Below are 15,366 nucleotides of genomic sequence, written 5' to 3'. Positions count from 1 at the left end.
TTTTCAATCTTAGTTCTATACCACTAGACACAGCGCAAATATCAGTCTTACAAAAAGGGTTGAAATTCACACCTAATAAGAAACTTAACAAGTTTGAGACATACCTGGATGTTAAATCATTCACTAGGAAATTAACCTTTAAAAAAGTATTATACAAAACATACAAATACACAAAGATACAGGTAACGTGTCCACTTACCAACACACAAACTTCAGACCTGTATCACAGTTTAATCCCACTTATTTGAAAGGGAATTTCATTACAACCTGTGAAACTTTAGTGCAACAAGATATACAGTCCGGTGCATAAATATTGGGACATTGACAAAATTTTCATATTTTGGCCTCTATTCACCACTACAATGGCTTTGAAATGAAACAAGATTTGCTTTAACTGCAGACTTTCAGATTTAATTTGAGGGTAATTACATCCGAATCAGGTGAACGGTGCAGGAATTACAACGGTTTCTATATGTGCCTCCCACTTTTTAAGGGGCCAAAAGTAATGGGACTATAAACTCAAAAGCTATTTCATGGACAGGTGTGGACTATTCCCTCATTATTTCATTATCAATTAAGCAGGTAAAAGGTCTGGAGTTGATTCTAGGTGTGACATTTGCATTTGGAATCAGTTGCTTTAGACTCTCAATATGAGATCCAAAGAGCTGTCACTATCAGTGAAGCAAGCCATCATTAGGCTGAAAAATCAAAAAAAACCATCAGAGAGATAGCAAAAACATTAGGTGTGGCCAAATCAACTGTTTGGAACATTCTTAAAAAGAGAGAATGCACTGGAGAGCTCAGCAACACCAAAAGACCCGGAAGACCATGGAAAACAACTGTGGTGGATGACAGAAGAATTACTTCTCTGGTGAAGAAAAATCCCCTTCACTACAGTTGGCCAAATCAAGAACACTCTCCAGGAGGTAGGTGTATATGTGTCAAAGTCAACAATCAAGAGAAGACTTCACGAGTGAATATAGAGTGTTCACCACAAGATGTAAACCATTGGTGAGCCACAAAAACAGGAAGACCAGATTAGAGTTTGCCAAACATCTAAAAAAGCCATTACAATTCTGGAACAACATCCTATGGACAGACGAGACCAAGATCAACTTGTACCAGAGTGATGGGAAGAGAAGAGTATGGAGAAAGAAAGGAACTGCTCATGATCCACAACATACCACCTCATCAGTGAAGCAGCATGGTGGTGGTAGTGTCATGGCGTGGGCATGTATGGCTGCCAATGGAACTGGTTCCCTTGTATTTATTGATGTGACTGCTGACAAAAGCAGCAGAATGAATTCTGAAGTGTTTCGGGCAATATTATATGCTCCTATTCAGTCAAATGCTTCAGAATTCATTGGACGGCGCTTCACAGTGCAGATGGACAATGACCCAAAGCATACTGCAAAAATAACCAAAGTTTTTCTAAGGCTAAAGTGGAATGTTATGCAATGGCCAAGTCAATCCCCCTGACTTGAATCCGATTTGAGCATGCATTTCACTTGATGAAGACAAAACTGAAGGGAAAATGCACCAAGAACAAGCAGGAACTGAAGACATTTGCAGTAGAGGCCTGGCAGAGCATCACCAGGGATGAAACCCAGTGTCTGGTGATGCCTATGCGTTCCAGACTTCAGGCTGTAATTGCCTGCAAAGGATTTGCAACAAAGTATTAAAAAGTGAAAGTTAGATTTAGGATTGTTTAGTTTGTCCCATTACTTTTGGCCCCTTAAAAAGTGGGAGGCACATATAGAAACCGTTGTAATTCCTACACTGTTCACCTGATTTGGATGTAATTACCCTCAAATTAAATCTGAAAGTCTGCAGTTAAAGCACATCTTGTTTGTTTCATTTCAAAGCCATTGTAGTGGTGAATAGAGGCCAAAATATGAAAATTCTGTCAATGTCCCAATATTTATGCACCTGACTGTAAATAGACTTAACAATTGCCACAAATGACATAAGAACAATATTGCACACAGAGACTAGCATTGAAAACAATTAGAAGAAAACACAAAGTTTATTATTAAACCAGCTGACAAGGGGGAGGGATTGTCATTTTAGACAAAACCAATTACATAGAGGAGTCAATGAAAATCTTGAATGACCCCCATACTTACAAAATTTTGACATCAGACCCCACATTATCCTTCAAGAAAGAACTCAATTCCCTATTGAAGAGAGGTCTAGATAAGGCATCATAACAAAACAAGAATTTGAATTTCTCGACATACTTCATCCAGTGATTCCGGTATTTTACCACCTTTCTAAAGTGCATAAGGACATCAGACACCCACCAGGCCAACCCATTATATCACTTATACATTCACTTACATCCAATCTGTCTCAATACATAGATTCATTTTTACAGGAAATAGTTAAAATACAACCCTCATATATTAAAGCTACCACGGATATATTGCGCACACTGGCCAACATCACATGGGAACAGGGTTTTTGGCTCATTACTAGTTATGTATCATCACTATATACCGTAATCTATCATGATCCGGGACTTCAAAGTGCCCAATATTTTTTTGGAGAAAGACACTGATCTACCGAGTGACCAGATAGACTTCATTATTCAAACAATAGCATTCATTCTGAATTACACTTGGTTCAATGATACATTTTACTTAGACAGGTACTGCCATGGGAACAAGATTCGCACCAAGTTATGCCAAACTCTTTATAAGTGGGAGGAGGACTACATTTGGCAGGGGCATGACTTTGGTGCGAATCTTGTTCTCTGGCGGAGGTATATCGATGATATATTTTTCATTTGGCAAGGGTCATCAGAGAGCCTTCAGAATTTCATTTCACATATGGGCAATAATCAAAATCAAGTTCACTACACAATTTTAGCCAATCAAGAGTGGAATTCTTAGATCTAGAGATTTTTTTTTTTTAAAATAACATACTTCATACCGGGAACTTTAAGAAGATTGTGGACGTTAATAGGTACATTCTGGCAAGTAGTGGACATTTACGTAGCTGACTAACCAACATACCGAAAGGACAATACAAAAAGATTATGAGAAATTGTAGCAGGTTAGAGGACTGAGTCCCAGGGTAAAGAACTATCAAAATTGTTCCTAGATAAGTACAATCAAGGCTTAATACAGGGATCATACCAGGAGGTAAAATCACTTGACAGATGCATTACTACAAGCAAAGAAATATGACATTCTAGACAAACTGGACTGTCCTTACTTTATTACACAATGAGTCCAGCTAGTGACATTAGGAAGATTCTACGTAAGCATTGGAATATTCTTTTACAGGATCAAGATTTAAGAACTGTTCCGCACGAACACCCCAATTTTGTCTTCACCAAAGCTCCTGACATAAAACACTTATTAAGAACCACATACCACCAAAATCTGTTTCAGAGCACACTATGCAACAACCGGGCAATTGGATTACATTACTGTGGAGGGTGCTACACATGTAAGATCTTAAAAAAGCATAACACCAAGGCTACCTGTACATTCAAATCAACCACCACAGGGAATTCCCATGAAATTAGGGAACACATGATATGTGACTCTAAAGCAGTCATTTACCTCCTTAGGTGCACATGTGGCCTAGAATATGTAGGCACAACCAACGAGATCACTCAGTCTATGAGCACTTATGGAATATAAAAATAGGCCATGATCACCATAGTTTATCCAGGCATTTTAAGGAACATCACCATTGCAATACCTCTCAGATTGATTTTATAGCTATAGCAAAACCAAAGATCAATTGGAGAGGAGGGAATTTTTTGAAATCTTTGAACAAAAAGAGGCAAAGTGGATATACACACTAGGGACGTTGGAACCGGGAGGACTGAACATTGATTTTGATATTGTGAGTCTTCTGAATTAAGAGATCTATCAACACATTTGCCTATATGGAGACATTCAATAACATCGATGCCATTGGGTGGTTAGCACAACACCACTCTAATACCAAATATAGTAATGATTCCACTCCTAGGTATTTAGGTATTCACTAGTATGCATTTCCTGTTAGTATTGACAAACAACCTTGCACTTCTATGTCATACTTTTGTACGTGCATATTAGGGCATTATTGCTATCAGCAGAGACATTATTAACTTAAGTCTAGATAGCAGACAGTTAGTGGGAATAGCTTAGGTCAACACAGTATTCCCTTTAATCCATGTATCCTATATGTACTAACGTTAACATATCCATGGAGTATCCAGTGGATGACATCATCCATATTGATTAATGTCAGTGTATTGTTTCCATTTTTCATTTATTTTTTTGCATTTATTTATTATTATTATTGTGATATGCTGATGAAAAAAATTAATTAAGTGATATATATTTAAGTGTGGATAAAGGCATGGAGATTAACACCAGTGCTACCATGTGACAATCAAAGCCTATGTTTAATCATACCGATTGACTAGAACACACCTGCATTTTCTCAATGAAGCAATAAATAGACAGGAGTGACAACCAATCCGTACTCCTTGACCAAGGCGGAAGCCAAAACACGTTGGAGGACATTACACACGCCTGCACTCAGGCACGCATCGCCAGCAGTTGGAACACACCAGTGAGACCTGCTATCCCATCCCGTGACTAGGCGGCCACACAGCTCCATTCGGACTGCACAAGCCCAAGACGCGTCCCGAAGGAAGGAGAGAGCCGACTAGGATGAGGGGCGGCCGCCTGGTAGCTACTGAGGGAGGTAAGTGTCCTGTCCATTGGAGGGGTGCAGCAGTGTTTCAGGCTCACCGGAGCACTCTCTGCTGTGTCCCTCCTTTCAGACGTGCAGGCTTCTTCCGTGTCTCGCGACGCGAGTGAGCGGCTGGGTCACCCAGCCTCCACGCCCCCACACACTGTCAGCCGGCGGTCACGTCCAGGACCCGCACCCCAGCAACCAGAGTGTGTAGCCGTACTCCCTCTCCGGGAAGACACCCCCCCCGGGCCACCTACCTACAACTCTTCAACTAGCGGGACGCCGCTGCAATGACTTGAGACTTTGATAGTCACATCTCACTGGTAGTGCCTTTGCTCTCAATTTGCAATCATTCAAGTTTCCCAATACACTGTGCGACCCGCCGTGGTCACATTCTTTCTATTGGATCAGTGTCATCAGTGCATGACCCGCATGTGGCCGGATGTCATTTATTCACTATCTGTGATTTTAGACTTATTTGTTCTTTAGCGTCACATATCATTAGCCATCACCTCATCAGCTATGTTGGTTCTTTCTATGAGTGCTGTAATACATGTATTCTATTGACTCAGTAAACATTGAGTTGTTTTATAACATTATTCTGTTGCACTGTTCAGTTATTTGATTTATACATTTATATCTAGCCTTGTTAGAGCATTACTCTGTGATTAATTACACACTGACCCTATAGGGTGTAGCGCTCCGATATTCTTCCAGAAGCTTCCAAGGCACAGCTGACTAAACATAGTAGGTTGCAGCTTCTGAGTGTAACCCATCATTGGGGCTGGCGTCGGAGCCTGCAAGTTGCGCTATGATCTGGGAAAAGGCACCCCAAGGAGGTTCCTGTCCAGAAGCTGGTAGGTTTGACTGCTGTGGTGACTCCTTTAAAACGGTGAACACATAATCAATCTTGTAATTAAATCCTGTGTGGATAACCCTGCTTTGCAGGCCATACATGACACCAGCACAGGGGCTTCAGCCCCCTGTCTTTCAGATTCTTTGTATAACTGTAGAGATATTATGTCCAAAGTCTGAGTATAAATGTGACAATTGTTTCACATCCAATGTATCCCACACACCTGTAGTAGAGGGTCAATGAGGAGAAAAAGCAGTGATGGGTTGACTGACAATTGTTCAGAAATAAAAGCCAACATAACACAGCAGATTTAATTGAGTCACATGCAATGCACATAGATATACAATCGAAATTGTGTATATATGTGTATATATATATATATATGTGTGTGTGTATATATGTGTGTGTGTGTATATATGTGTGTGTGTGTGTATATATGTATGTGTGTGTATATATGTGTATATATATACATATATATATATATATATGCACTAAGCTCTTAATTGACTACCAATAGCCCAGAGGCATACAGGGAGACTGACCCAACCTCTTGAGCACACAGCCACTGAGAGCACTTGAGTGGTCTCTGGCCGACTCGTATAGAGGGAGGCTGGGAGGAGCAACCAGGAAGCTCTTATCTGAACCAGGGTTGGGGGAGGGGCCATCAGGGGAAAGCTTACCTCCCCTTTGTATGGATTCACCTGGCACACTGACATGGCTGCCGCCATCAAGCCCCTGGCTGTCGGGATCACTCATGTCCTGGTCTAGTGTTGGAGACAGTTTGCAGAATGCTCCTCACAGCAGTGTCCTCCGACTAGTCTCCACCGCTGGAGGCACTGACTACCACGTGGTTCTCCGCATCAGCTGGGAACCCTTACCTGCCATCCCCGATGTTTCCGGTTGCAGTCCTGGCTGGCTAGGCCCGCCGAAATCACCATGTCACTGGTGTTGCAGCACCGGTGGGGGAAGACTGAGCTGCAGGTTCTCCCCTTGGCACGCACCGCTGCTCAAAAATAAAAAATAAAAACTTGTTTGGGACTTCTGCCGCAATCCCACTGTCGGTAAGGTTCCTTCTCTCACCAAACAAAAAAAACTAGCTGCCTGTAGCCATGGGTGGGGTATATATGAAGGAGGACCCAGTGCATCCTGGGCACTAAAGCTTAACTGTTTGGTGCCTGGATCACTCCAACCATATAGTATACTATACTTTTATATAACTATCTTCCTCATTTAATTCCTAGCATCTCCTGGCCTCCCCTCTCTTCCCTGGCCCTTCCCCCATGAGGCCATTTTTTTTTTGGGTGCATTATGTACCTATTTGAAAAATGGGGGTCACCAATGCTCTTTCTGGCACAGGGCACTAAAGTCTAGTTGCGGCTCTGGTTCTTCCCATATGGATCTATATACCTAACCCGCTCCCTCTTTTGCTCCCCTGCGGATTGCCACTCCGCCCCTTTTCTGTAACCGTAATACAAACTTGGTTATTGTCTAGTAACTGGAACCCTTTGTTTATCACATACTAATTAAACGGTCCTTCTTTCCAGTTCTAATTTAAATCGTTTTACTGCTTTTATTCCTCTTGTACTCTATTGATGCTTGTACCACCTAAAAGGGGGGTAATTCAGTTGAATGTGATGTTGAATAGTGTAATGAGTGCCCGGAGCTATTCAATTGTCCATCGCGCCTGACACCTAAAGTCGGGAGATGAAGTTTACGGCACCTAATGCCAGGGGCTTGGTTGCGGAAAACTGCATTTTCTGACCGAAGTGCTGGACGCAATGCTGTTCGCGCAGACGGTAAGCGCGAAAATAGCTGTGTGGCACCAGTTTAGCTGGGTTTCTGCTCTTACCTCAGGAAGGTGCGATCAGAAATACTCTAGTTACAGCACAGCCAATTGAAGTTCCCAGCGCTATTCAACATTGCATTCAATTGAATTCTCCTCATATAGTTTTAAAACAAAACACCCCTCCTTTTTTTTTTTCTCTTATTTCTCCCCCCCCCCCCCCTCTTTCCTAAGTCTGCATTCTCTGCCTTCTTCCCATTGTGTCTGCCCATATTATGAATTGAACATAAGCAGGGCCCTTTTACCTTTTTGATTCCTCTATAAACTATTCATTGTAATTATGTATCTGTCTTTATATACTATCTGTATTAGTCTGTACTTAAGCATCCTGTTTTGTTTCTTTGTACAGCACTGCAGAACTCCTTATAAATAACATACAATTTCTTCCTAGAGGACCTCTGTCTGTCCTCTCCTATTAATGTAATGCCTTTTCAGTTTCAATGAACGTAAAAAAAAAAAGCTAAACTGCTTTGATTGCAGATCAGTGCCGCCTACTGTCCAGGACAAAACTGCAAAAGCCAGGATGTAGTTTCACTTCTAAAGAGACAAATTGTGTTTATAAATCCTTTATTCTTTCACTGATACAGTGCCCTTAATACTCAATACTAATCTGCATCATGTAAGATGAACCAATGACTCCGTTGTAAAGTTAAACATGAATATGAATTAATTAGATCATGACTAAATGTAGAAGACTAATTTACTTAACGGCCTAGAGCTTGCGCTCATCTAAAAACTCAAACGTTCTCCAAATTAACCTTTGTTTGAAGAACATTTGGTAGACTAAGGGAACACAGAGCTAATTAGCACACAATATATTCTTGATACAATACTGCTTAAATCAGAGAATCTGAAGGTAGAGGAGCGTTTGGAGACAGGAGTGTGAAAGTGGTCTTAATGTGCAGAAATATCCCACTGTGATTTCCTGCAACTAGCAGGTTAAATGGGGTGGATTAAAGCGTCCTTTGCTCTCTCTTCATCCCAGAATGCTCTGCGCCTGGCTGTGCTCCCAGATATTCAGTCTTTCTCCATTATACAAACTGTGCAGCTCGGATCTCTGTTACTGTGAGTACTCTGGGTGTAAGGCCTAGGGACTTCTGTTCTGTGTTCTCTAAATGTTGGGTGAAGACAGACCATTATCTATGTTGTGGGGTGGAGTGTTTGGATGTGCTTTAGTGAGGCTTCTGCAGCATTATTTAGGACCCTCAGCTTAATCTGAGGAAGGGAAGCCCTTTATGGTCTGCTAGCTACACAATCTGCCTTCTATGCTCCCAAAACCTTCCTATAATCTCTGCCAAAGAGGCCGCAAAGCAATAAGCCTGCTATGACACTGCATTTTCCCAGCAAATTTTGTTTACTGTGAACAGTATTGTCCAACCTCTATGCTTTCTTCTGAAAGGAGCAAGTTGCTGATGTTGCATACTGTATTTATCTAACATGACAAAGGGTACAGTACATATCTCCTTTATAGAAGACTTCAATAAAAATGCAAACGCCTAAAGGAGGAAGCAGTGCCGCAGGGATCTTAATGTGACTAAGGGGGGGTATTAGAGCTTGAAGAGAAAATTGTGAGTACCAACCTATCACCTCCAACTTTAATTTTTCAAACAGTGTAAAATGTAAGTTGGAAGCTGATTGGTTAGTAAATTTCTTTCTTATCTTGCCACACTTATGGGGGTATTTATCAAAGCTTGGAAAGAGGAGTATGTATTAAAATTTCTCAATACCTATTGCACACAGAGGTTAAAGACTCTGTCCTTTCTCCACTTCCAGAGGTCAGAGCAATACATTTTCTACACAGGTGCCAACAGTCCCTAACGGCACATACACAGCGCCACTCACTGGCAGAGAGTGCTGTCTTCTGTGAAACCAGCTGCCTGTATCAATATGTCACAAACTCAAAGTAAAGTTACATAGCTGCACTTTCAAAGTTTATCTGAGGTAGTTTTCCCATTCATGTAACTAAACAAGTTCCAATGTCTAACGTGTTATTTTAGTATAACTTGTGTAATACACTGAGCAGCATATGTTTTTTCTATTGCAGATGTTATCGGTTCTCACACAAAGGTCGCCACTCTTGGCTAAAATTAGGATTCTGGGAGCTGTTGGTGTCAGAGCAGCACACAGCCATGGGGGCCACGGTATGTATTTCTAATCAAATGATGTGAATCAAGGTGAGGGTTACAAGGAACAAGGTTATAGAACATTGAATGAAGTGAGGGTCACTAGAATAAGGTGGGGAGGACTATGAGTTAGTCTTATATTTATCCACAAAATAATTTCGTAAATGTTAGACTTTATCCAGCTAACTCCTATCTGATCGTTATGGTTCATCTCTAAAGACACATAGGAGGGGGACGGGAAAAAAATCTTGTTAATGAATACTTGGTGATTCAAACAATAATGCCAACAACTTAAAGCTCTAGACTGCAATATTGTAGCACACACTAACTTATGCTGGCCATACACTAGTACTACCAGCATAAGAGAAGCTTCATTTTACGATTTCCCTTGAACTCCCTGGCAGTCCCACCTGCAATATTCACACTATCTTCAGATGATCTCTCGTACGATGCATTGTGCGTCAGAGGCGTGATTTGTAAATTTGTTTCACCGGGCCCCCAAGCCGAAGCATCAACCCTGACAGCTAGTCAGCCCAGGCTGGGGACCCCCCTTCCCCCCCCACCTGCAATAAAGGGGTCCCCATCTCCAGGGCACCCCAGGCCTAGGCTGATAGCCCGGGGCTATCCCCGGCACCACAGTGGGTGCCAGGTTGATTATGTAGTGTATATCAAATTGTTGAAAATATTGTCTTTTGATGTGAAACTGCAGGTCCCAGCAAGCCTCCCCCGCCTGCTGGTACTTTGAGATTCACAAGTACCAGCATTCGGGGCATCACGGGCCCGCTGGCTTTTGTTTTACCAAGACCAAGGATGCCTACAGGGAGAAGAGGACCAGTCCAGGTAATGTAGGTGAGTATGTATATACTGTCACGGTGCATGTTTAAACATTTTTTTTTTTTTTACAGGTACCAGCGGGGCCCTTAATGCCCTGCATGCTGGTACTTGTGGTTCTCAAAGTACCAGCATGCAGGGAAGGCTTCCTGGGACCTGCAGTTCTAATCGTAAAGACAATGTTTTCTCTTTTTTTTCCTTTTTTTACAATACTTATACATTATCAACCCTGCAACCACCGTCCACGGGTGCCAGGTATAGCCCTGGGCTGTCTGCCTGGGGTACCCTGGAGAGGGGGGAGAGGATCCCTTTATTGAGGGGATCCCCAGCCTGGGCTGACTAGTGGACAGGGTTGATGCTGTGGCTGGGGGCCCGGTGAAACAGCTCCCCTGGCTGTGGCATCAGCCCCCCCCCCCCCCCCCAGCTAGAAAGTCTGGTGCTGGTTCTGGAAAATACAGGGAGACATATGCATTTTTTTTTTTCTTTCCTCCTGAATTTCCAGAACCAGATCAGAGCCTAGAGCTGGTTGCACAGAATATGGGGGACCCCTATGTCATTTGTCCCCTGTATTTTGGCAATCAGTGCTGGTTCTGACTAGCCCGCTGCTGGTTGTGCTTACATACGGGACACCCCTACGTCATTTGTCCCCTGTATGTTGCACAACCAGCACTGGGTCACTAAAAGCGTGGGGCGGATCAATAGGTTGTTTTTTTTTTTGTTTTTTTTTTAACAAATGACATCGCTTGGATGCACGATGAATCTCATGCGCAAATACACAGCACGATCGGCATACGATCACGATAGATATGATGGGCTGCACATCTGATCAAACGATATGTTTAAAGAGCTATGGGAGCGAGCATCGTATCCTACCTTAAAAACTGCACTATGCATCGTACGATGTGTCGCAAATCAGGCAATCTGCTGAAATCGCAGTAGTGTATGGCCAGCATAAGGCCCATAATGCATTAATGGTAAAGCAAAGGATGAGAAAAGATGACTATTGCAATGTCAGGTGAAAGACCACTGCTATAAGAGAATGTAGTGAGGATGACTGGAACCTGACACTGAAGGGAAGAAAAAGTTACAGAATGAAGGACGTTTAACGGGGAGTGACACAGAACATTATAGTTTGGAATGATATTAAATTGAGGTGAAAAAAGTGCAATGAGAACATATTCTGTAACATAGAAAGAGGTGAGTATAACACAAGACCATTGTTCAGGAGGGGCGAGTAGTATGACAAGGGACTAAATAAATTTGCCAAACTTTCCAAAATACAGGCCCATGTGATCTACCATTAGCTAAAAACAAAGCTTGATATGTCCGGCAGTCCTTTAATTATAGAGCACAGGGAGTGTTACAAACAAGAATAATCCTTTAAAACTCCCTTTTAAAGAACTGGAAGAAATGCTCCACCAATTTAACGATGAGTTGGACATTAAGCTAGGGAATTCCATGGTGTCTGGGTATGTGACAGAAGCCATGTAGAACTAGACCAGTCCAAAAGTCTGGCCGCCCTGATCTATTTTTAAAACTAAAAACCTTTTTTTTGTGATCTATAAAGTCTGAAAAAGGGTGTGGCATGCCAAAGGGGCATGACCTCGCAGCAAGGGGTGTAGTTTCTGTCCTGACGATATCACATAGTATCCCAAATTCAAATAACGCCACACAGTCTTATTCACAGTGCACCAAATAGTTTTCACTATTCACGTTACTGCAATGCCCACTGTAGTAGTGCCCCAGTACTGGTGCGCCTTCAAAGTGTAGAACAGCCCCCTTCTACCCTGTGCACTACTTACCTGTCTTCTCGCTGCGCACCACTCAATGCCGTGAGCGCTCCAGCTGTCACTCCCACAGGCTCCTCACATCATGGGTGATGTCACCCGCACACTGCATCACTAGGAACGCTGTTCTCAGGAGTGATCAGAGTTTTCTTTAGCCTTTTTATCGCTTCAGAGACCAGCATTCCCAGTTGATGAAGCAAGTTGGTCGTGATCTACCGACGGGAGCTCTGCGAGCTAGCGGTAGATCGCAATCAATGTTTTGGCCAGCCCAGAACTAGACAAATGTCACACCATTACTGGAAAAGCAAATTCTTGGTGAGATTTGTTTTTAAGGTTCTTTCCAAGCAGTTAAAAAAAAAAAAAGAAAAAAAATTCTAAACCTGAATTGGATTTTCAGAAAATCCTCAAAATATAGATCTAACAACCGCCTGTATTGATCCTCATGATGTAATGACTTGGAACTTATGGTAGCAATTTGGTTGTTTGAGGCACCTGAACAACACCCACTTCCAAATTGCTCACAGATACAGGGCCTGATTCAGCAGTGCACTGCTGATCGCAGATTCCTGATTATCGGGAATCTGAGTGTGCAGAATGTGTCCTGCGTAGTTGCATGCAGACCCTTCTATGCCTCTGCCTGATTGACAGGCAGAGGCATTTAAGGGGCGGTGCGGAGGCAGGCAGCATTCCCGGTAACAGGGGCAAGACCAGGGACTGCATCGACCAACGCAGTGTCCTGGGCTCACAAGCCAGCCTGAGTAAGCTGAGGCTTACTCAGCTGGCTGGCGGCCTGGCACCGTCCACCATCGACTGCTACGATGGTGATACCAGCCTGTGATCTCCGTCGCAGTGATGGGATCGCAAATGCAGCAGAGGTGTCATACACCGGCTGCATTTGTATAATAGCAAGGATGGAATTGCAAAACTGCCTGCATGCAGCTTTATAATTGTGATTCCTTGCTGAATCACACCCAGTTCAGTGGTTGAGCCATGTGGAGGCAGATCAAAGGCTTGATGCATGACCGTGTGAAATCATTGGCTTAAATGATCAATAAAGCAGATTTGTTTAGGCATAAGGCAGCAAGAAACAAAGATTAATAATTTACCAATCACTGGGAATATCAAACCAGATACAATTGCATTGCTAGCTGAGCCATCCGTAATTCGGTAAAAATAAAATAAGACTGCTGATATAGAATGCACGATAGACTGGTTTAATTGAGTAATTTTTATTTATTTTTTTCTTGGACAGATGCTGTGCCATATTACACACAGCCTGTATATTATGACCACCGTACCCTTCCTCTGCCTGAGGTCCCATATCGTGAGACTCTGAGCTCACAAGAGACGGCTCTGAAGGAAAAGGAGAAGGGGCCTTGGAAGCAGCTGAGTTTAGAAGACAAGATTTCACGTAATGTATTGTGTGCACAGGGCCAGGTGTTACATTTTCAAATCCATGGCGTAAATTGCTTTCTTTTGTAAATAAGGGCATTCACATTGTCTGCAAGACTAAAAGTCTAGTTTTCTAGTAGTTCCAGAAGAAGTTAAATTGTCACTTGTAACCTATCTCTATGCTGTAGAGGTAGTCACCTCCATGTCCTATTCATTCTCAGTGTAAAAGGAAAACTGCCCCATGTAGCTAGTTTCATGTGAGGAGTGATAGTGCTTATTGCACTTGTACCTTTTGTAATCTGACTGCTAGACCAAGCCAGCTTTGTTTTTGTTTAAGTCACCCTGTTTAACTGAGGGTATATATCAGACTGCATGCATTTAAAAGGCCCAACCTATAACTAACCTTCGTAAGAAGTCTAAATTAAAGGTGTTTTCCAAAAAAAATATACAAGGTGCTATCTGAATCTCCACCTGTCTGTGCTGTTACACACAAGATAGATATAATTTGCTTGGGACAGGAAAGTACCTGGAAATACTGAAACCTTTTAACTTCCATCGTGGCCTCTTACAACTCCCATCCCCATCAAGTCCAAAACTGCACACCCTGGCAGTATATCTGGTAATGGAAGGGAAGGTCCATCATATACTGTAAAGCAGGGGTAGCCAAACTATGTCCTCAAGAGCTACGAAGTTCATGTTTTACAGACCACCTAGCTGGTGCACAGGTGTATTCATTACTCACACAAATTTGAAAAGATCCAGATTACTTCACTTGTGATTCGGTGAGGAGACATGGAAAACATGCACTGTTGGTAGCTCTCGAGGACCAGGGTTGGCTACCCCTGCTGTAAAGGCACTCTAGTCCTAGCTTCTCATTGTCTCCTACAGTTTACCACATGAAGTTTAACCATACGTATGCAGATATGAATAAGCCCTCAAATGAGTGGAAGACCGTGCTTGGGGCTGTCTTTTTCTTCTTTGGTGTGACGGGCCTTATTGTGTGGTGGCAGAAATTACATGGTGAGAGCAGTAGGGTAAAAAGACATATGTACCCCTATATACAGAAACTGCCCATCCAATAACCACCTTTTCTGTTTATGTAGTGTTCCCACCTATACCACACACGCTGCAAGATGACTGGAAAGCTATGCAGGTTCGCAGGATGTTGGACATGCATGTTGGGCCTATTGAGGGCTTCTCTTCAAAGTGGGACTATGAGAAGAATGAATGGAAGAAATAAGAGGAAACCAGAGAGAGGAGCAGCACACCCATCAGCACATGTAACAAGTGTCTATGTACTAGTTCACCAGCAGTCGACAATTAAACTGTCAGTGAATCAACTTTACATGGGAGTGAATGTCCTGTCACTATATATGTTGCATCGCAATCTTACACCTGTCCGTATCTCACATCCTCTTTGCATGCAAAAGCAGCACAGTGACAAGTGTAGGATGATTACTTTGGAATTGTGGCTATACACTGTATATGAAAATATTTTTATTGCTGACCAATATTGGTTCATCCAATGTACACCAAAATCACTGAAGTTCCATTGGTGCTTTAGTGGATGGAAAGACTCCTACAATAAATCTCAATCTTCTTTTGTCCTAGCTGAGTATTAGTGAGGGTGTGATCATTGTCAAGTATTTAGATCAATGGCTCTCAAACTCTGTCCTCAGGACCCCACACACCTCACATTTTATAGGTCACCTAGCAGGTGCACAGGTGCCTTATATAACATAACTGCTCAAAAAATACCCTATGCACTGTTAAGCTGGCCACACATCTAAAGATTATCTGTCCAAACAGCCAACTAGTTGATTGGTT

At 42.5% G+C, this 15,366-nt stretch overlaps 1 protein-coding gene across 2 annotated transcripts in view; it reads left to right on the top strand.

Annotated features, from left to right (window-relative positions):
• COX4I2 (cytochrome c oxidase subunit 4I2) overlaps positions 1 to 15,154 on the top strand; it is a 53,008-nt gene extending 37,854 nt beyond the window's left edge. Inside the window, exons 1-5 of one of the 2 annotated variants that reach the window (XM_088467081.1) lie at positions 8,366 to 8,471; positions 9,451 to 9,547; positions 13,400 to 13,558; positions 14,428 to 14,559; positions 14,643 to 15,154. In XM_088467081.1, the coding sequence (XP_088323207.1) occupies positions 9,451 to 9,547; positions 13,400 to 13,558; positions 14,428 to 14,559; positions 14,643 to 14,779 (525 nt within the window). In that variant the 5' untranslated portion in view covers positions 8,366 to 8,471 and the 3' untranslated portion in view covers positions 14,780 to 15,154. Of the gene's footprint in view, positions 1 to 8,365; positions 8,472 to 9,450; positions 9,548 to 13,399; positions 13,559 to 14,427; positions 14,560 to 14,642 lie in introns of those variants that run through there. The other variant, XM_088467082.1, reaches the window with a different exon arrangement.
• The last annotated feature ends 212 nt before the right edge of the window (positions 15,155 to 15,366 follow it).

This window comes from Taudactylus pleione, unplaced genomic scaffold, assembly GCF_031769625.1.
Source record: "Taudactylus pleione unplaced genomic scaffold, aTauple2 ptg000069l, whole genome shotgun sequence".
In the NCBI taxonomy this organism is placed as follows: domain Eukaryota; kingdom Metazoa; phylum Chordata; class Amphibia; order Anura; family Myobatrachidae; genus Taudactylus; species Taudactylus pleione.
The sequence above is the reverse complement of the archived record's forward strand: the minus strand, read 5'-3'. Positions and strand labels throughout refer to the sequence as shown.